Source organism: Aquarana catesbeiana, linkage group LG07 (genome assembly GCF_042186555.1).
Source record: "Aquarana catesbeiana isolate 2022-GZ linkage group LG07, ASM4218655v1, whole genome shotgun sequence".
In the NCBI taxonomy this organism is placed as follows: Eukaryota; Metazoa; Chordata; class Amphibia; order Anura; family Ranidae; genus Aquarana; species Aquarana catesbeiana.
In genome coordinates, this window is record NC_133330.1 from 61993994 (window position 1) to 62017229 (window position 23236).

At 40.9% G+C, this 23236-nt stretch overlaps 1 protein-coding gene across 5 annotated transcripts in view; it reads right to left on the minus strand.

Moving 5' to 3' along the window:
• Positions 1–23236, minus strand: part of FLNB (filamin B) — a 329582-nt gene that overhangs the window by 30141 nt on the left and 276205 nt on the right. For all 5 annotated transcript variants that reach the window (XM_073592228.1, XM_073592229.1, XM_073592227.1 and 2 more), the window contains 10 exons: positions 22252–22392; positions 20119–20247; positions 19769–19942; positions 17171–17329; positions 14107–14310; positions 13870–14022; positions 13656–13778; positions 6191–6457; positions 5632–5769; positions 4658–4773 (listed from right to left, as the gene is read on the minus strand). In XM_073592228.1, coding sequence (XP_073448329.1) covers positions 4658–4773; positions 5632–5769; positions 6191–6457; positions 13656–13778; positions 13870–14022; positions 14107–14310; positions 17171–17329; positions 19769–19942; positions 20119–20247; positions 22252–22392 — 1604 coding nt within the window. The remainder of the gene's footprint in view (positions 1–4657; positions 4774–5631; positions 5770–6190; positions 6458–13655; positions 13779–13869; positions 14023–14106; positions 14311–17170; positions 17330–19768; positions 19943–20118; positions 20248–22251; positions 22393–23236) is intronic.

Consider the following 23236-nt stretch of genomic DNA (forward strand, 5'->3'; position numbering starts at 1 on the left):
AGATGTGGTGGCTGCATTAAGTTTATTTTTTAGGCTTTTTTCCTCTGTATAAACCTGGTGATCTAGGCAGTAACACACCTCCAGTTTTAGAGTGCCCCCACTGGATTAAGGAGCACAGGGGCGATAGGCAATCCCGCCTTCCAACCAGGTTGCCAGGACTACAGATTTCGTCCCTTCCTAGACGCTATATATTCAGGCTGATGGACTTTAGAGAAGAGGGTAGATGGAAAATCATCCAATTGATTCAATCCATGAAAGACCCACCTTTCACAAGCTGGTAGGCCTACTAGCTTAGACATTTCCTCCTCCCTATAAAACCCAAGCAAACAAAGCCTACGGTTCCATCAACCTTCAAACTATATAGTAAAGAGCCATCATCGCTCAGACACGGTCTGTTGGCGGCGAATGTCTTGCTCATCTTTCCTACATAGAATTACGTGCCCTCCTACCCAATGGCATAGTAGAAGGACCTATATCAAACACTCTCGACAGAACGGGATTATATTCTTTTTTGCCCATAAGTCTTCCATTTCTTCCAGGCTGCAGGAATCAGGCTACAAAAGTTTAGCCAGATAATATAGGGTTCTGATAAAATTACATGTTTTCAGAGGTACCCCCTAACTGTTGGTGATAAAGAGATCCGCAAGGTATAATTTTCACATATTTTGGACATGCCCAAAGATCAAGTCTCTGTGGTCTAAGGCAGGGGTAGGCAACCTCGGCCCTCCAGCTGTTTTGAAACTACAAGTCCCATGAGACATTGCAAGACCCTGACAATCACAGGCATGACTCCTAGAGGCAGAGGCATGATGGGACTTGTAGTTTCACCACAGCTGGAGGGCCGAGGTTGCCCAACCCTGGTCTAAGGTTTGTGAGTTGATCTTGGGTCTCACAGGCTTATCCTAATTATCCTGCAGTGTGTCTGCTCCACCTCAGTGTGCTATCGAAAAAAAGATATCGTAAATCTTTAGTCACTCATCATCCAAACACTGCTAGGTCCTGTATTCCATCTAATTGGAAGTCTGAACATACACCCACAATTAGTCAATGGCTCAATAAAGTAAACAAAACATGGACCATGGAAGATCTCACCATGTCTTTACGAAAACAAGAGGAATTTTCAACATTGTGTAAGGAATTGCTGGCTACTGAAACCTCCCAGGTGGCGGACATTCCCACCCGTCACCCCCCCTCCCTTTCACCCTCCCTCTACCCCTCCCCCTTTTTTCTTTCACCATTTTCTCTTTTGGCTTATCTTGGCGCTATACTCATCACCGTTTCGTCAATTAAAAGGGACTAGGGTTATTGTGAAACTGAGTATTCCAAAGCGCCTAGTTATGTGTAAGAAGTCGTTTTTTTTCATTGCTTTGCCTACTGTAAATGTTCTTTGGAAACCTTGCATTATTGTTACTAAAAATAAAGAGCACAAAAGAACATCTGGATAGCAGCACTGTCAGTCTGGGGAGAGGGCAGTGTTACATATATTAGCAGATTTAGAACCACTAACAAGCGGTTACAGCAGTTTTGTTTCTTTTGGGACACAGCTTTATCGTAAACAAATAAAAGCCAAACATTGTAAGCACCTCTGCTAGTGGTAAACGGTTTGTCTCAATCTTCTAACTGCTACATCTGCAAGACAGCTTGTTCTGTTGAAAAACAACAGAATTACTGGCCAGATCACCAGGTGAAAATAGAAGAAAGCAAGCCTAAAAAATAAAACTAATGCAGACACCACATCTAAGAATTGGTAAGCTGCAATATAATAAATGTTTGCTTCTGGGTTTAATACAAGTAAAAAGAAAGTAAAAGGAAAGGCAATATGACAAGCCTGGTAAATGCAGCTTCTTCATAGGTTTTCCTATGCGGTTAGGTGATTGCATAGATCCTACTGGTCTGTGTGTCTCTGCTGATAGAGAGCGCTATTGAATCCCAAGCGTCCATAGCTGCAGGGAGTTCATGCCCACCAGCCACAACAACATAACAGAGGGCCGGAGCTTTGCGGCATACAACTACATAGAAGAGCTTAGAAAAAAGTATTTCAATGGGAATTTAAGAGAAAATGTGCAATGAGCAATGGGGGAAGCAACATTTAACAGATATGTTGTTGTGCAGCCTTTTCTACCACCACTTCAATGTAACAATTACCAATCGATTTAACACGGCACTACATATTCATGAACCAAGAATATACTGTGTCCCTCAATAGGACAAGACAGAAAGTTCGATTTTTATACTTGCTGTATTAATCTTTTTTTGGAACCTAATGAGGTAACACAGCTCCCTCCCCATTTAGGGTATATATTGGCATTACTGTTTTTCTTTCCATACTGCTTGCTACAACTGCACAGACTTATGTGAGAAGTTATGGCCTCTCCTGTAGATGGCAACATTACCCAGGGTTCATGAATATGACATACAATGTCCCTTAACGTAGAACTATAGGCAAAACATATATTTTTTCATTTTGGACAGAGTAAGGGAGGGTTACAACCCCTGTCAGATTTTTTCCGCCTTCTGTGTCCCATTGCTGAGATTTTCCTTCACTTCCTGTCCCATAGCCAAATAGGAAATGAGAGGAAATCCCTGCAAATTAAAAGGGAATTCCTTGGGCACCCCCTGGTCATCAGAACTAGGGTCCCCATTGGAACATTTTCACCTCTATTAGGAAAGGGTGAAACTCCTTAACAGGGGCAGAGACCACAATAAAAACTGACAGGGGTTAATACTTCTCCACACTGTCCAAAATTGTAAAAAAAAAACAAAAAAAACTTGCCTTTAGTTATACTTTAATGGAGAAAACTTATTTTCCAGTGCTGCCTCGTGCAGACAAGCAGGAAATCCATGGCAAATACAAAAAACAAAATAATACTAATATATATCTACAGTGATTGTCACCAGCTCTCTGCTCAGGTATTATATATATATATATATATATATATATATATATATATATATATATATATATATATATATATATATATATATATATATAGGCAGCGATTGGCACCAGCTCTCTGCTCAGGTATTATATATATATATATATATATATATATATATATATATATATATATATATATATATATATAGGCAGCGATTGGCACCAGCTCTCTGCTCAGGGAGCCCTGAGAGCTGAATGATTGTCAGTGTTTGATCGCTTGGTTCTCAGTGTCAGAGCCGGCGGGGGACCGATGATGCATCCACCTAGGAAAGTATGATTCTGCAGGAAATCAAAAACCCATACATCTCTTAACTAGACCCTCACTCATTTTAAAAAGTTTAAAGCATAATGGAGATATTTCTGGAGGGCATGTTGGTGTTACCATATCCCAGCTAAATGCTAAAGAGGGCTGGAGCATTGTATAGAGCAGTGTAAAGGTACAATACAGTGCACTTGTAAAACGGATTATGCTTTGTCTCCCTCTTTAGCAAATAACTGTACTGTGGAGGGAAAAAAAGCTGTCAAAGGTCTTTAAATGAAACACAAGAAAAACACCAAAATGCAACTGTGACCAATTATGACCTTGTAAACAACCCTAAAATGCTAGGTTTCGAAAATTAACTTTTCTGAAAAGCAATGAGATTTCCTCCCTGCCTATTTTAACCTCTTTTTTGCTGAACAAATGCACTGCGACTGTGTGCACTGCACGCGAATGTGGGGTGTTTGTGATGCTTTCCTATTCGCCTGAATGGGTCACGTTTGGTGGGAGTGGTTTTAATGCCTCTATATAAAACACCTCTGACATGCTCACAGAAGTTCTATTATAGCAGCAGTTCAAAATATTGTTGCCCAGCCTCTGTTTTAGGTGACATTTTCTCCCACAGCGGAGATCAGGGATGCTATAATATAGGTGTGTTATTGCAGGAATTTTTCTAACATCTTCTGCACAATATAAATGTTTTAGCTCAGGCACCAAGTGTCCGGATATATCAGGTTTGGCAATCTGTATTGTCAGATCTCCTAAGCTGGTCATATACTGTGCAAATTTTGTCTGGTTCCTGATGAACTGACCGAAATTCGCTTTGCAGGGGGCCCCTCTCACCTGACATCCTTTTATTTAAAAATATCAAAGAAGCCAGGCAGAATTGTTGTCCGAACAGTGGCCGTTCGGGTATTCTGACAGTTGTTGGCAGTAGTAGTTTTTAGCCTGCTCGCGGAACAAAAAAAGAACAAAACAAAACGATTTGTGTATGATCAGCACTGCAGATCAGAACCACCAAGGATTGGCCATAGGTGGGGCATCTAGATATCTGCTAATCAAACTAAAGTGGGGAAACTACCTCTTAAAATAAGAACTTACCAAATAATAATGAATCTCATCCCAAGTCTCTCTAAAACATATCTTTTACAAGATGATAATAAGGGTCAACTAATGAATTCAATAACATGTTTTCGTAAAAGTTTCCTGTCAATCTGTATATTATTCTAGATATTATTAACCTCAAAATGAACATTATACTATTCTACCTAAAGTGGAGTCCAGCCAAAACCTCACCTTCCACCCCCTGACTGAATTTGGACAAAATGGTGAAAGCCTCCGAGCTCTGTTAAATTGTTCCCATTTGAAATAAAGCTTGTCTGGGGTTGGTATATATTAGTAAACAAGGATTTAATGGGTCACCGGTTGACAGACAGAAGGGATGTTTCCTTGTGCCTCACCTGAAGACTAGAGACAGTGAGCCTTCGAGCGTCATCAGATGGAGCGATGATGGGAACCAGGAACGGACTCTGAGGGATGTGTTCATCGTTAAACTTGATGACCACTTCATAGTCACCTAGAAAAAGAAAAAAGGAAAAACAGTTACAAAGCCAAATAAGCAAAAAGTGATGGAATGCATTAACACCAAAAACCAAACATGTAGACTTTTCTATTTTGAATAGAGTGATGAGGGATTACAACCATTGCCAGGTTTTTTAATACTGAGTGTTCCATTGAAGAGATTCACCTCCTGTGTGTCCTGATGGCCACTGCCATTTAGGACTCAACGTTGATGGAAAATCCAAAATTTTGAGATGTTACCAGAACAGGAATAGAGGAGAAGTCTTACAATGAGGACACTTGTTGCATTGACAACTAAGATGGGATTTTTCTTACTTTACAGATATTTCTCCTCTGTCTATATGACAGAAAGTGATGGGAAATCTCCATAATCACACTGACAAATTTTTTTAAGGCTTTAGACACAATCTAACTGCAATGTTGTGAATAACTATTGCAAGCAAATACCTTCAACCAGGGAAGGACAAGACATGTCCAACAGATTGGAAAACATCTGCTGGTGAAAACAATTGATTCCGAGTTCTGAAAAGTTTATTTTTGGAGTCATGTAGTACCTAGAATGCCTTGATCCACCTCTAGTGTAATATTTGGGGTGGTGTCACATTGTTTTTGGTCAGACTCACAGAGCAAAATCTCATTAGTGAGATCATTAATCTGAATACCACATATCAGCAGGAGGTGAAACAAGTGAACCCTGAATCTCACCTTGTGCAATATTCTTCTACAGTTCTCAGTGAAGAGAGAAGAAATCCTAAGACTATAGTATTCAGCCCCATTTTAAAAATGGCTAAACTTTCCCATTCTAAAATGACATTTAAAAAATTGTATGAGACAGTATTTAGTCAGTACTCACCAGGTTCTTGTACAACATAGGACACGCCAGAAGATCCATCTTTGCGATCTTCAAATGAAATCTCTGCCTTGCTGGGCCCCTCCACTGCAATAGACAGTCCACCAGCTCCTGCTTCCCGCGTCCATATACTGAATTCAGCTGGAGAAGAACAAAAAGCAACACCCCATTATACATCAAATATTCCTATGTGCTTTTCTTGTTAAAAAATATATATACATTTCTATGTGCTCTTAATTTACTTTATTAAAAAAAAAAAGAAGAAACGTAAAAAGTGTTTTGCTAAGCAAGATGACTTGGATGCTACCTTCATGTTCAATGTTGGAACAGAAGAATGATGGCTAGAAACTGAATGATTGATATTACAAACACAGGTCAGCTCTAGTTATATCATTTAAATCAGGCAACACAGTTATCATGAAACAACTGCAGATATATTTATTTTAAATCCCAAGTGCATATTGATGGAAACTAGTGCAGAAGTCAAAATGTGTGGCCCATGTCATCTGCTGCACTTTATTTTAGTTTTTTTTCCCTTTTGATGGATGGGTAGATTTCTCACCTGGAACACCAGCTTCCCCTCTCTCCAGGCCAGGACCTCCAGCTTTCACCTTCTCAGCTCCTCCTTCTCCCAGGGGCCCCACAGTGAACTGGAACGGGCTGCCTGGCACATGCTCGCCTCTGTACCTTACGCTGACTGTGTGCACACCCATCTCTTGAGGAACAAAGCGCACGCAGGATGTATTCTGGCCCAGGTCTACTATTTCAGCTTCAGTTGTCTGTCCTGAGGGGCTGGTGACTTCAGCTGTTATTTCTCTCCTGTCAATTTCTAGGTATAAAAAAAACAAAGAAAACAAAAAAAAAAAAAATGGTCAAATCAAGTACAGCTAGGAGTCACTTAGAATGTGTCAGCATTAATGGCTAAGCAATCAACATACAGGCAAAAAAGGCCCAGAAGCAAACACTGCAAAACCAAATATACAGCAATAATCTCTGTTCAGCCAGCGTGTTTCATGCTTGGATGGCCAGCGCTGGAAATGACAGATGTCACTAGATCCCATCAGAATAGGTCCTGTTCTGACTGCCCCTTCATTTTCTTAAAGGGATTGTGCTTCAGACAAACAACCAAGAGATTGTGAAGGGTTAACATTTTAGCCTTCCTTTCTTTATCAGAGATAAACCTAAATTAATGAATTTATTAGGGTAATGCAAAGTTGTTTCAATGATTCTTCAGATTTCGGTTTAAGATGTAAAGAGGTCAGCTTGATGTAAGTACTATTATCAGTGTATTAAATATTAAAAATGAGTTCTACATACAGAGGCAAAGTAATATTTTCTTATTACACCCTACTCACTTCTGGTAGTAAAAACAGAAATTGTCCGCTAAAAAAAATAATAAAAAAAATCCCAAGATTCTTTGTATTACAACCCTTTAATGTGGATCTATTAACTAGTAAAAGGTTTGGGTAGTGCATACTCATCATTTAAAAAAAAAAAAAAGACCAAAACTTTTACCTAGACCCATTTTAAGCCCTGACAGGTTACTGTGAGTTTAGAACAGAGAGGGTACCTATGCATTTACATGTGTGGGATAGTTCTGCTGCTTCTAATTGAGAATTATATGATAATGGTACATTTTTACTTTGTTTTATTAAACTAAGCTGATGACTCCCCGTTGAACAGCAAAACTTTAAATTTCAAGTATAGGTCCACTTCTATACATCTGCAGAGCCCCAGGACCTATGGAAAACATTGCCTGTGTTCCTCAACATAGGTCCACTTTGGACCTAGGTGAATGCGGCATCGATCTGATGCTGCATCTGTGCCCTGCTGGTTCTAAGACCAAGAACTGAATGATCAAACACCAATGACTGCTCAGGTCTTGGTCTTCACTGAGCAGAGTTTGTGACTGTCATTAAACGGCTCTCTTCCACTCTAAAACTCACTGGAGTGTAGGGCTGGGGAGGGGACTGGAGCAGCAGGCCGAGGCAGCTGCTGGTCCAGGTATCTGGGTGGATTCCGACTTTAAAATCAGGATCTTTTCAGAGCCTGGACCGGCTAAGTGACATCAGCTAAAAACGGGCTTTAGCCCAGAATGCAAATCTCATAAACCCATATTTTATTCACAATAGAAAACATATGAAGTGTTTAAACCGAGAAAAAATGTACCACTGGATCCCATTGGTACCAGTGGGTCTGCGTTGATGTGTGGCTTCATGGGATCTATCCTTTTCTCAACAGTTGTTTGGAGCCGAGGCAAGCTCCTTCCCTGGCCTGCACTAACAGAGGTGGACATAGGATTGCTTTCCCTTGTAGCTTTAGCATCACACATTTTTCAATACCGGTTCACAGTGAGAAAATGTACCACTTTAAAAGAAAAAGTAGAGCAATTTTGAAATTGATGGCAGCAAAACGTTTTTAAGTTGGGACCGAAAACACATGGTTTAAAAAAAATAACAAATAAAAAATTGGGACAGGGCAACAAAAAGATGGCAAAGTAAGTGGTACTAACAAGGAAGAGCTGGAAGAATATTATGCATTTGTTAGGTTCATTGGCAGCAAGTCAGTAATAAGATTGGGTTTAAAAAGAGCATATTAGAGAGTCAGAGTATCTCAGAAGTAAAGATGGGCAGAGGTTCACCAATCTGCAAAAACTTTCTAAAAATTGTCATACAATTTCAGAATAATGTTCCTCAACTTAAAATTGGCAAAACTTTAAATACATCATGTCAAAAGATTCTGAGAATCTGGAGAAATCTCTGCAAGGGACAAGGTTGAAACGCAATATTGGATGCACATGATCTTCAGGCCCCCAGATGGCACTGCATTAAAATAGGCATGATTCTGTGATGGACATCACTGCATGAGCTCAGGAATACTTCCAAAAATCATTGTCTGAACACAGTTCGCAGTGCCATCCAGAAATGCAGGGTAAAGCCCGTCATGCAAAAAAGCCATATCTGCACATGATCCAGAAACGCCGCTGTCTTCTCTGAGTCAAAGTTTATTAAAATGGTCTGCTGCAAAGTAGAAAACTGTTCTACGGTCAGACAAATCAAAATTTGACATTCTTTTTGGAAACCACAAGGTTGCATCCTCTGGACTAAAGAGGAGAGGGAGCTTTCAGCTTGTTATTAGCGCTCAGTTCAAAATCCTGCATCTCTGATGGTATGGGGGTGCATTAGTGCATAAGGAATGGGCAGCTTGCACATCTGGAAAGGCACTATCAGTGCTAAAAGATTTATCAGGTTTTAGAGCAGCATGTACTCCCACATCCAGAGGATGTCTTTCAGGGAATGCTTTGCATATTTCAGCAGGAAATACTGCATACTGCATCTATGACAACATGGCTAGGTAGACTAGTCCAGGTGCTTAACTGGCCTGCCTGCAGTCCAGAACTTTCACCAATTGAAAATATTTGGAACATCTTGAAATGAAAAATATGACAAAGACGACCCAGGACTGTTGAGCAGTTAGAATCCTATATCAGGCAAGAACAGGACAACACTCTTCTACCAAAACTCCAGCAACTGGTCTCCTAACTTCCCAGATGTTGACAGTGTTGTTAAAATAAGAGAGGATGCTATACTGTGCTAAACATAGCCATGTCCCAACTTTTTCGAAAAGTTTTGCTGCCATCAATATCAAAATTGCTTATTTTTTTTTTTAACATAAAATGCTACATTTTCACAGTTTAAACATTTGATATGTTTTCTATTGTGAATAAAATATGGGTTTATGAGATTTCCAAATTATTGCATTCTGTTTGTAGATTTTTACACAGCGTCCCAACTCTTTTGGAATTGGGGTTGTACATACACTATATTACCAAAAGTATTGGGACACCTGCCTTTATACACACATGAACTTTAATAGCATCCCAGTCTAATGCCCCATACACACGGTCGGATTTTCCGACGGAAAATGTGTGATAGGACCTTGTTGTCGGAAATTCCGACCGTGTGTAGGCTCCATCACACACTTTCCATCGGATTTTCCGATGCACAAAGTTTGAGAGCAGGATATAAAATTTTCCGACAACAAAATCCGTTGTCGGAAATTCCGATCGTGTGTACACAAATCCGATGGACAAAGTGCCACGCATGCTCAGAATAAATAAAGAGATGAAAGCTATTGGCTACTGCCCCATTTATAGTCCCGACGTACGTGTTTTACGTCACCGCGTTTAGAACGATCGGATTTTCCGACAACTTTGTGTGACCATGTGTATGCAAAACAAGTTTGAGCCAACATCCGTCGGAAAAAATCCTAGGATTTTGTTGTCGGAATGTCCGAACAAAGTCCGACTGTGTGTACGGGGCATTAGTCTGTAGGGTTCAATATTCAGTTGTCCCACACTTTGCAGCTATAACAGCTTCAACTCTTCTGGGAAGGCTACTAGATACTCCATTAACCAGCTTTTGCATACCCATTGATTTGTTAAGGGAAGAGGAACAAGTTCTGATGCAAACAAAAGACACCAATACCGGTCTTTAGGCATGTAGTAAGCATTACTGCTGGTTCATGCATCAAGCCCTTTAAATGTCCCTCTCAGGGAGCCTTTTGCTAATGTGCAAAATGGAGCAAACCACAGCAACCAATACAGTTCAAGTTTAGTGGAGCTAAACTTTTCATGCAAGATCCACAAGCACATGCTACGTATTCCAGAACACACCCTCAGTCCCTATTATCCCTGTTGTATTGCTTTGGAGGTTTGGATGTGGAGTTTGGAGAGTCTGCTTCGTTCCAGAAGATGGCGGAATATGGCAAGTCTGAGAAAGAGCCTCTCGAGATAAGGACAGTTGGAACCAAGTAACTGAGCATAACACAAATAAAACATACTATACATCTATATACAACAATGCACACACGAGCCATGTAACAGAAAACATTGTTAAATATTGCACCTCAATAAGGTACAGAGCAAAACAAACATATGTTTACAATTTTGCAGACCTGGTTTTGACAAGTGCTCCCACTTGTGCTCAGGTCACCTAGGTGATCCGAGCGGGTGATCTCCTGCTCCCCTCACTCACCAGTCTTTTGGGATGCATTAGAAAACTGCGGGACCATTCACAATGCACAGCACAGCTCACGCATATGCAGTTGGCACCCAGCTAAGAAGCTGCAAGCTGTCACAGCGAGGTGCCTAGAGTTAAGATGCCGGCACTCACCCCCTCGAGTGAGCAAACGTCTGGATCCTGGGATAAGTAAGCGCCTGTTTATTAAAATTCAACAGCTACAGTTTTTGTAGCTGCTGACTTATTTTCACAAAAATTACTGGAGTTCCTCTTTAAGGTAAAAAATGTCCCTGTATTTGTTCGCCCCCTCACTCCCTTGTACCCTGTGCCCAATCTTGATCCAGAGCTGTGCCCATCTGCAGCGGCGCTCTCCTCGCTCTCTGCTCAGAGGCAGCAGCGGAAGCCATTGGCTCCTGCTACTGTCAATCAAATCCTGTGATCAAAGAGCAGAGGTGGGGCAGAACCGTGCTGTGTGTTAATAGAGCCACACAGCATGACTCGGGATCAAGCTTGCAAGTCGCTTGCTATGGGGGCACACAAAGAAAAGGAGAAGCTAAGAATACTGTCAGGGGATCCCAAAAGAAGAGCTTGGGAGCCGCTTTGTGCAAAACCACTGAACATATGAACTTAGCAGGTAAGTATAGAAAATTTATTGAAAAAAAAAAAAAGGGGGGGGCCCTTTACAACCACTTTACGCATTTTTTTAAAAACATATGCCCAGTGCACTCTAAGTTCAGGGACTAGGCTCTCATGAAAAGCCCCGGTCCCCAATTACCTGAATGATGTGATAGTCTCTGATTGGCTATCACAGTGATCACTGTAAAGCCCACCCCTGTGTATGCTTTTTCCACTGAATGAAGAGAAAAAGATTCATCATATCTTCCATTCCTTGCTAGGGGAAAAAAACAAACAAACAAAAAAACGAACAAGTGTGCGTGTAAAAAAAAAAATGGCTAGATCAAGGTTTGATCTAGGTCAGTGTCAAGGTTGGTGTTAAGGTCAAGCTCAGGGTCAAAAGGTAATGCTCAGTGTATTTTAGGTAGGATGTAAAAAAATAAAATTAAAATTAGTATCAGTGTCGCCGCACCTACGGGTACAGACAACAAATAACATACACATGTGGTATCGCTGAATTTATTTTAGGTTGTTCTTTTTTGGTAGGTTATGGTAGTAGCAAGAAAAATACAGCCAAGTTAAAAAAAAATGTATTCCTTTTTGGGCCAGTTTTCCTGTGATAATAAAAAAGAAATAGTAGATATCTGCTATTTACCACCAAATGAAAGCCAAATTTGTCCTGAAAAAAACAAGGTATAATTCATCTTGACACACAAAGTAATTGCGATATGTACAGTTTTACTAACACATGTCAAAGCTGACAAATTGTGTTCAGGTGTTAAGATTTGTTTTACCTTCCATCATGAAGGGTTTAAAGTCAAACAGGGCCCTACGCAAGGCAGCATCTCTGTACGCCACCACCATCCCTTTGGTTGACATTGATATGAATTGCAATGGTCACATTAAATCCGCCCAATTTGCACTGTCTATAGCCTGCCCCTTCAAACACTGTGTCCCATGTTCTCTCATGTTAAGTGACAGACAGGTGTACATCTTTTAACCCAATTGCACTATCACCCTGGTTTACTGCAGGGGCATCAAGGTTGTGGTTAGGCTCTGTGGATATCACCTGAGGCCTCAATCTCCTGCCTAGGTTGCCTCTGGCACATCACATTCAATTTCAAAGACCGTGACAAATAAGAAAACTTTACCCTGTGTATTTAGATGATGTGCCCCATATTTTTGGATACTATGCCTATAAGTTTCCCCCCACCAAAAGATTTGGCATTACATGAAATATTGGGTTTATAAATTAAACCTTTACTATACACAGCGATACCTCAGTTCACAAACTTAATTCGTTCCACGACTCTAGTCGAAAACCGAATTGGTCGCGAACTGAGGTAACTTTTCCCATAGGGTTCAATGTAAATCAGATTAATCCGTTCTGAACTGTTTATTTTTTTTGAACCACAAAAATATGAAACAAAGAGCGAGAACACTAACACATTCTTGTCACCTGCATTACTTGCTCTGCATTTTCTTTTCAACATGCTTGCTCTGAACAGTCTTGTCACCTTCAATATTGCTCCGCACTTTCTTCTTACCACCATGCTTGCTCTGAATTTTCTTTGGAGCCATACTAGTTGTCCGGTACAGTACAGTATGTGATAAAAAGCACACAAAAAAGCTTTACAGCAAGTGTGCACAGGGATGTACAGTACTGTATGTGCTAAAAAAGCACACCACAAAGCTTCTTAATACTGTGTCTTCACAGTTAAAGTGGAGGTCCGCTGAAAAAAAATATTAAAAGCCAGCAGCTACAAATACTGCAGCTGCTTTTAATATATGGACACACACCTGTCCAGGGAGCCCGCGATGTCGGCAGCCGAAGCCGATCCGTCCTTCGGCTCTCAGCTGCTGCCGCCGCCATCCTCGGTAAGGCAATAAGGAAGTGAAGCTGTGCGGCTTCACTTCCTGGTTCCCTACTGCGCATGCGCAAGTCGCGCTGCACGTCCTCTCAGGTCCCTGCTGTGTTCTGTGTCTCACAGAACACAGCGGGGGAGGATGGGGTAGGTGCCGGAAGTGGCATAGGTCACCGCAAGCACCATGGTGAGCTATGCCAGGAAGTGGGAGCAAATACCTGTATTAGACAGGTATCTGCTCCCTCCTCCCCCCTGAAAGGTGCCAAATGTGACAACGAAGGGGGGGGGGGGGAATCCAAAAAGTGGAAGTTCCATTTTTGGTTGGAACGCCACTTTAGCTTTCAGTGTCTCTCTATGACCGCGATGTCACCTACAGGAAGTCGCAACCACGTGTCAGAGCAGGGAAGATGGCCGCGGCTCATGTTCGTGAACCGAAGCAGAGTTCGTGTATGAAGTTGTTAGTGAGCAGAAACGTTTGTGAACCGAGGTATCACTTTACAAAACTTAACACAGAAAACGATCTCACCTGGTATTTTTAAATTGAGTTCACAGATGCCTCCTACAGTGGCCACAGAAGGTGCCTTCTTCCGTCTTGTAATACTCTCTTTCACTCTTCCTTCTCCAGTGACTTTGGCAGTAAATGGACTCCCTGGAAGCATGTGTAATAAAATTGTGTAAAAAGCCCAAAAAACATTTACGATCACCCCAGTGTATGTAGATCTTTATGAAGCTGGCCTCACCTGGCACATGTTCATCTGCAAATTTAATGGACACGATATAAACACCTGGCTCTGTTGGGCAGTAAGAGACTTGGCAGGTGCCATCATCCAAATCTTCAGTTTGAATGTCAACTTTACTGGGTCCTTCAACTGCAAGTGAAAGCCCCCCATAGCCTGAAAAAGGTGACATGGGGACAGTGATTTCTGAAGCTTGGTTTGCAATACTACCTGCTAATACTATTAGCATAATACACTTACCGGCCTCTCTGGTGTCTACCACAAAATCGGACAACTCGAATGTACGGCCCTCAGTTAATCCCGGTCCAAATACTTTCACCTTGCTAGCATCTCCTATTTCAGACTGATAGACCATGATGGAGATAGGACTGTTAGGCACATGGCGTCCATTTTTCTTTATGCTGACCAAGTGTTCACCAACCTCTCGTGGAATGAAAGAGATGCCTGAAAAACATTACAATTAGTTATAATAGATATAATACATATATATATATACTAAAATGGGTGTCCCACACAGTATGAACTGAGCGCTGTAGAGATCTGAAAGGGTTTGTCTGCTCAAAAGTGATATTTTGTTATATGTGGATTCTGGGGGCTTAGTCCAATAATGAGATCTCCCCGACACAGATCCCATCTCTATTCATCTTCATCTGGGAGTTTCTCAGATGATGGAATTTCCCCCACCATTGTGTATTCCAGCTCCTCCCGTTTTTTTTCACTTTCTATTATGGGAAATTAACGAAAGGGGACACAAATCTTACCAGCAGAGCAAGGTGGATAAAAATTGATGATTTTTTTTTATTTTTATAAAATTTCAATAAAATGTTTTTGGAGTAAAAATCTATCAAAAGATAGTTATCTGTTTAAGATACATTAATGATTTAGTTTATTCAGCATGAAATAGAGCTTAGTTATGTAGCATGAGGCTGTATATTCTGCAATATTTAAATTTTTGGTAAACTCATTCAATGAATCCAAGCTCTGCAAGCTGAGATAAAATGCACTGCATTGATACATTCACACAATTTCACAGTAACCATGAGTTCAGGAATATTCTTTTATCCCATTGTTTTGCAAATCTATGTACACTACAAACTGTATGATTGAATCAGTTCTGATATCGCTGTTTAACCAACCTGACAGTTTATTATTCTAAATAGGAAACCTTCATTTTGCTTGCAAATATTAAAGAGTCTAACTACCAGCAAGAATAAGTCCTTATAGTTAAAGAGCACCTGTCGTTTCAGATCCATCATGACAGCACCTGTTAGGGGGTATCCACTCACCTGCTGCCGCCACGTCCCTCACCTTGTTGTGTCACTGCCGCTTCACCAGCCGTCCCATTAAAGTGAATGGGACTGTCGGAGAATCAACAGCGGGTCAGAGGAGGAGGCGCTGCGGAACAGAGATGACAGCTGCCCTTTAAAAATTAGGATTTAAAATCGAGTTGATTTAAATCAAGATTTTTTACTAGTGATTTAAATCGACTTGATTTAAATCAAATCCACCCTGCAGCAGAGTTTCTGAATAAGTGTCAAGTGGTTCAACTTGCATACAGCGATTAAAAGTCAAATGGCAGTTTTGGGTGGCCTGACTCTTTAAACCTATAAGCTTCCTGGGTCTAACTGCCCATTTTTTTTTTTTTACAAAATACAGTGGTGCCAAACATTTTTGTCCCTGAGCTACAACCCCAATTCCAAAAAGCTGGGACACTGTGTACAATCTACATAAAACAGAGTGCAATGAATTGTAAGTCTCATAAACCCATATATTATTCAAAATAGAAAACAGAATACACATCAAATGTTTAAACTGAGAAAATGGACCATTTTATTTATATATATATATATATATATATATATATATATATATATACACATATTAGGCAATTTTGAAATTGATGGTAGCAACACTTATCAAAAAAGTTGGGACAGGGCCATGTTTATCACAGTATAACATACCCTCTTCTTTTAACACTCTAAACATCTGGGAACTGAGGAGACCAGTTGATGAAGTTTTGGGGAGGGAGGTTGTCCCATTCTCGCCTGATATAGGATTCTAACCGCTCAATAGTCTTGGGTCGTCTGTCATATTTTTTCCTTTCAAGATGTGCCAAATAGTTTCAACTGATGAAAGATCTTGACTGCAAGCAGGCCAGTTAAGCACCTGAACATCTCTATAGCAATGCTGTTGTCATAGATTAAGTATGCAATTTAGCACTGTCCTGCAGAAATATGCAAGGCCTTTCCTAAAAAAGATGTCGTCTGGATGGGAGAAAATGCTGATTTAAATCCTGCATATATCTTTCAGAATTGAAGGTACCTTTCCAGATGTGAAAACTGGCCATTTCATATGCACTACTGCTCCCCATACCATCAGAGATGCAGGCTTTTGAGTGCTGATAACAAGCTGGAAGGTCCCGCTCCTCTTTAGCCCAGAGGACGCGGTGCCCATGGTTGCTAAGTAGAATGTCAAATTTTGATTTGTCTGACCACAGAACAGTTTGCCACTTTGCAACAGACTATTTTAAATGAGCTTTGGCCCAGAGAAGACAGCAGCGTTTCTGGAGCCTATTCAGATATAAGATTTTACCCAGCATTTTTGGATGGCACTGTGAACGGTGTCCAGACACAGTGATTTTTGGAAGTACTCCTAAGCCGATGCAGTGATGTCCATCACAGAATCATGCCCATTTTTAACGCAGTGCCATCTGAGAGCCTGAAGATCACGGGCATCCAATATTGCGGTTTGTGTACTGTTGGTGAGGATATTTTTTAAATCTTTGCCAATTAACCTTATTAGTTACAAAATGTTCTTCCAGCTCTTTCTTGTTAGTATCACTTACTTTGCCAGCCTTTTGTTGCTCTGTCCTAACTTGTTTGAGACGTGTTGCTGCCATCAATTAAACAAACCATATCCCTTCTATAGTGTGTACTTGACTCAATCCAAAGCACTTAGTGTGATTTCTGTTTGCGGTCTCCTTCCTCTGCTATCTGCATGAATCACTTCTAGTTATGCCAACTCCAAGAGATCCAAGGAGATGGGGAGAGGAGTGCCAACACACAGCCTGTGACTGACAGTCTCAGTTGTGCATGTTTCCCTATGAGACTGTGTAGCTGGGGATCTCATATGACACTAAGCAACCTACTCTATGCTGTGCAGTGTGTGACATCAGATCCCTGCTTTCTGAATTATACATTCAGAAAGCATTGGCAAAGTTCATTATAAATCAAAAGAGGAACGAACCATACGAAACAAATAATCTAGTAAATAACTCTGTTATGGCATAAGGCTCTGTGCTTACCAATGTGGTTATTCGGAAGTCTTTTCAGGATACATGGCTCATCGTGACCAGATGGGGCTTTAATACTGGCTGTCAGCAGGCTTAGATCAGTCTCATTGATATCCAACAAGAAATCAGCCGTGGAGCCCAGTTTGACTTGAGAACGTCTCCTGTTGTCATCTACAAAGGAACAGATGATGACATTAATTAAGTACACCAGCCACACATACATTGTTCATATTGAGCTGTACAGTCATGTAAATCAGATAAAGTATATTAATCAGAATCGCATGCTCTCAGCTTCTGCAGGCCAAACACAGGTTCTGGGATTAATGGACAACCAGACGGATCCTCTTACAGATCTCTGGAAATTATTTAATCTATTCAATAAGGTTTAGCTTTGTTTAGCTTTGAGGTTCTACACATTTGAATGGTTAATATTATGTAAGTAAGCTGTATGTATGATGCAAATATATGAATCTGAATTAAAGTCCAAAGATGGTCCTGGTATGATCACAAAAATCAGACAGAGAGCCTTGGTGCCCAGCAAACTAGTTCCATTTCTAGCAAGAATATCGAACAAATGAAACTGACACCTGGGTGTTTTGCAAAGTTATAGATTTTCCTATTATAATATAGCACTTTTGCTATTCAGGTAGTACCTGCCCATTTGTGAGTGGTGAAACGCGTTCCACCACACTTGGAAGTTCTGAAAACTAGGGACCAGCAAAGTTCAAAACTCTAAAGAAAAACTCCATATATAAAATTCTTCTTTTCTTTTTTCTCCATTATTGGGAGCCAGCTTAGTTTAAATAGAAAAGGGTTCCAATGCCCTACTTAGAGCCCTTTCACACTGGCACCGCTCCGCTAGTTTTGCTTTACCATTGTTTTAGCTGCACTTTTTGGCCGCTAGCGGGGGGCTTTTAACCCCCGCTAGCGGCTGAAGAAAGGGTTAAATGTGCCAGAAAAGCGCCGCTGCCGAAGCGCTTTGTAGGCGCTTCTGCGGCGGTGCCCATGCATTCCAATGGGCAGGGGCGGTGGAGGAGCAGTGAATACACTGCTCCTAAAACGCTCCAAAAGATGCTACTTGCAGGACTTTTTCTAACGTCCTGCAAGCGCACCGCTCCAGAGTGAAAGCACAGTCAGTCGCTATTTTTAGCCCTTTAGGGTCTGAAAAACGCCTCCAGTGTGAACAAGGTCTTACTCTCTTCATTCTTCAACTGTGCAGTTCACTTCCTCTTCAGTCTTCCAACGCTGGTCCTTTCCTGGGTTGAATGATGTCCAGTGTTCAGCCTTAAGATCCAGGCAACCTTGACAAGCAGCACAGTCTTGTCTGTCAACTCCTTGCAGATGGCAATGTATTTAAAGTGGTAATAATGTCAGATGGATTTTTAACTACAGTTAAGCCTATAATAAGGCTTACCCATAGGTAAAGAAAATATATCCTAAAACGTGCACCCTGTAGGAGATATTCTAGTGAGCAGCAGCCGGGGACATCACCAGGGCATGCGCACTGGGCTCTGAATGGACTGTGCCATTCATTCAGAACTCATTACGGCTCAGTCATTCAAGCAGCTCAAGTCCGCAAACATGGAAGGAAGGCCAGGTGAAGATGGAAGCTCCTACACAGGTGACATCGCCCTGCTGGATGGCTTTGTTTTCAGGTAAGTTCATCATACTGTGCTAGTAGTGCAGTGCATACTAGCACATTATGACATAAACCGGCCGGGGGCCCATTTTTTATTCTTTTTGTTGCAGTTTACTACTGCTTCAAAGTGTTTTTGTAAATTTTTTTCTTATTAAAATAATAAACACTTACCTGCGCTCTGTGCAATACCATTGCACAGAGCGTCCCATTGCACAGAGCGTCCCGGATCTCTACTGGGGTCCCCCGCCAATGATCTTGGCTCTTCCTTTTCTCCGTCTGCCCCCATAAGCCCAGACGTGTGGGCTTGATCCAGAGCCAGGCTGTGTGCGTGGCTCGGACCCACCCCCACTTATAGGATTTGACTGACAGCAGGAGCCAATGGCTGCCTGATCCTCCTATAAGAAGAGGAAGATGGAAAGAAGAACTGCAGACTGGCACAGTGCTGGATCGGTACAGCACTCAGGTGAGTGTTTGGGGGTGGGGGGTTAAGGAAGCAGCCAGTGTCAAAAATATTTTTACCTCAATGCAGGGAACGTATTAAGGTAAAAAAAAAAAAAAAGTTTTAGAGTTAGAACGACTTAAAGCATTACAACCCTCCCTGTGTCCTTTCCTTCTGTAATTATGTATACAGTGGTAGACTGACAGCAATACACCAGCCTACAATTTTGAGTCATAGTATGCCTGGCAGTTTATAAACTGTATTGTACAGAACTCTGATAAAATGGAACATAAGTAAACACACTAACAGCAAAGACATTGAGAATGTCTTTATCAAGACGTTTAACAATCTTGCGACACCCAAAAGGAATTTCAAATTTAGAGGTTTCTGAAGGTAAGATACTGCTCATCTCTTTAAAGATTGTGCACATTGCACAAATCACATTGAGCTGGTTTACTAAGCACAACAAACATACATTTGTCATATAATAATTTCACAGACTCAGCAGATATGAAGCCTAAAGTTTACTTACCAGTAACTTTGGCAACAAAAGGACTTCCAGCAATATGTATATCATTGTATTTCACTAGGATGCTGTAATCTCCAGGTAGTGTTGGCAGATAGGTGACAGTGCAAGTGCCATCCTTATTATCAATGCAGCTGATCTCTGCTTTCGAAGGGCCTTCAATAGCCAGATCAAGACCTCCTAATCAGGATCACAATGCAAACAGAATAACTTGAATTTAATATTGACATAATTATGACACAGGACAGGCAGTCTCAATTTTATAAAGCCATTTGCAGAGAATGACACGAACTAAAAAAATAAACAAACCATGACGTGAGATATATAAAGTTAATAATAATAATAAAAAAAAATACCTTCTCCTGCATCTTCTGTCACAATGGTGAATGTGGCTGGTTTGTTGGCAACACCATAAATAAGACCCGGTCCAAATGCTGAAACGCTTCCAGTATTGGGATAATTAACATAAAACTGTAATGGGCTCTCTACAAATAAAAACAGGAATCCAAAGTGATTAACAAATAAAGGGGAAAAAACCTCAGAAATGGATGAGCGAAATCAAAGCAAATGTTTGCGCACCCAAAAATACAGAAAATGGCATGCGCCACTAGGTGGCAGCCTATACATTCCACAGCAAAGACTGATTTGAATACCTGCAGCGGTGGTCTCCAAACTGCAGCCCTTTGCTTGCCTTTATCCAAGCCCTCAGGGCATTATTTCATCAATGATGGGGCACTATTCCTCCCACTAATACCAGTGATGGGACAAGGTTTACTCCCGATGACGCAGGGATATTTTCTACTGTCTACACTTAAGCCCCCCTAAAATTTGAAGGACAGTAAAATGGCTTTTTTTTTTTTTTTAATGATTGGAGACCCCTGACCTAGAGGACATATGCATGCTCTGCAATGAAATAATAACATACATTATTCCATTTATAAACATGTGTATACTTCTGTAAGGGTATACTGCTAGTGTTATTATATATAGTATTAAAGTGCTATGCTCCCCCATATATCTATACCCTTGTGCAAAATTAAAATATAAAATAAATCTAAAACCATATTCATTCATTAATGTAATAAAAATAGGTATCAACAAGTAAGTTAATCCATTTGTGAACCTTGTGCATATAAAGCAATCTAATACATAAACCATATTCTGTGCTAAATTGACAGTAAGGCCACTTTCACAATGAGGCGCTTTACAGGCGTTTTAGTGCTAAAAATAGCACCTGCAAAGCGCCTCCCCTGTCACTGTCAACTGTTTATTGTTTGTATCAGTGATGGCGAACCTTGGCACACCAGATGTTTTGGAACTACATTTCCCATGATGCTCATGCAGTCTGCAGTGTAGTTCCAAAACATCTAGGGTGCCAAGGTTCGCCATCACTGATATAAACAATAAACAGTTGACAGAGGTTCTGGTAATCACCTACTTAACAAAAAAAACATTTTTACTTCTGTCTGTGTTGCTGTTAAAGTGATTTCCCCTCACTTCCTGTCCTGGGGACAACTTTTTTTGTTAGATAGGAAGTGAAGGAATCTCACTAAAAAGGCCCTGCAGCAAAACCTGGCAGATTTATTAATTCCTCCCTTCTTCCCTATTCTATCAAAAATGAAAAAAAAAAAAAAAAAACACAATTTCAAATTTGTTGATTTTTAAAAAAAACTTTTGATAGATTAGGAAAGAGTTATGCCCTGAACACACGGTCGGATTTTCCGACGGAAAAAGTGCGATCGGATTGTGTTGTCGGAAATTCCGATCATGTGTGGGCTCCAGCGGACTTTTTCCGTCAGAATTTCCGACACACAAAGTTTAAGAGCAGGCTATAAAATTTTCCGACAACAAAATCTGATCGGTTAAATTCCGATCGTATGTACACAAATCCGACGCACAAAGTGCCACGCATGCTCAGAATAAATTAAAAGACGAAAGCTATTGGCCACTGCCCTGTTTATAGTCCTGACGTACGTGTTTTACGTCACCGTGTTCAGAACGATCGGATTTTCCGACACATTTGTGCAACCGTGTGTATGCAAGACAAGTTTGGCCCAAAATCCGTCAGAAAAAAATGCATGGATTTTGTTGTCGGAATGTCCGATCAATGTCCGACCGTGTGTAAAGGGCATTAGAGATATTCTCAAATTATTTAGCTGACTCTGCCCTTGCTGGGGAGAATCATCGCTCTATTTGTCCTGGTGACCACTGTCACTGAGCCAGAAAGCAACAGAAATCCCAAAAATGTAAGTTGCCAGAGCAAGAAGAAAGGGACACCTGTGACAATTCTCCAAGGCTTCCTGCACACAGGTTTGTAGCCCTGTGAATTTATTGCGGTGTTTCTGTGCAGGCAAAAAGGCACAGGTGCACCTTCCAGCCTCACTGATGGCATCCTGTAAAACTCTAGGAAAGACTGAAAGCTGCTGCGACTGGACGGTGCAGAAGATGCAGGTTAGTAACACCACCAGTCATGGTATAAATGTTAGTACCTGGAATATGTGTTCCATCACATTTGATATGCAACTCGTGCAGTCCGGTTTCTGTTGGAACATATCGTACTGACACAGTACCATCTTTGTTGTCAACGATTTCTGCAGGGGCAGTCTTCCCTGATGGCATAACAACTTCACCTGGGTAGCAGAGGAACACACATACTTAGTAATTACTGTCTTACCAATTACATGGGAAGCAGATCAATGTCACACGATCAAAGTTTAAATGTATTTTTATACTAGCAATACAATCTGCAACACAAAACACACTTTATCTTCTACACTTTATTTTCTCCCAGTAGAAATGTTTTGTCCTCCTAAAGCTGGCCATACAGGAATAGGTATTCATACGAACAATAATACAAAAATTATCTTCAGTGCATTTAATGGATGTTGTTCTAAAGCAGCCTTTTTCAACCAGGGTGCCCAAGCACCCTGGGGTGCCTTGAAGCTTTTTCAGGGGTGCCTTGGCAAAATGACGAATGATTGATCAAAAATTGTATATAAGCCTGCAGGTGGATGAAGCCTGCCTTTTAGTTACACAAAGCCACGGATTTTCATTATGCACCATTATGACTTTCTAGACATTGGTATCCTAACAACCAATGATGTCATCGGTTGATAAGGAGGATGCCTGTGGACTCCACAGCATCCTTGCTTGACCCTCCTGTACTCTTCTCCCTCAGCACTGGGGTGACATTAGCTGACTGATGGAGAAAAATTGAGGAAGTAGAGAAACAAAGGATTACTAGTCAGTACCAGTGTGCAAAAGTGTATTTGCTTTGGAAAGAAAAATCACCTCTAACTTTGGGTGTCCTACATGTGAGGATGTTGCTACAGTATTTAAAACTATTAGAATAGTTTTTTACATATTAGAATGGGGTGCCTTAAGATTGTCTATAATTTTAAAGTGGTTGTAAACCCTTTACAACCACTTTATACTACAGGCAAGCTTATAATTAGGCTTACCTGTAGCTACACT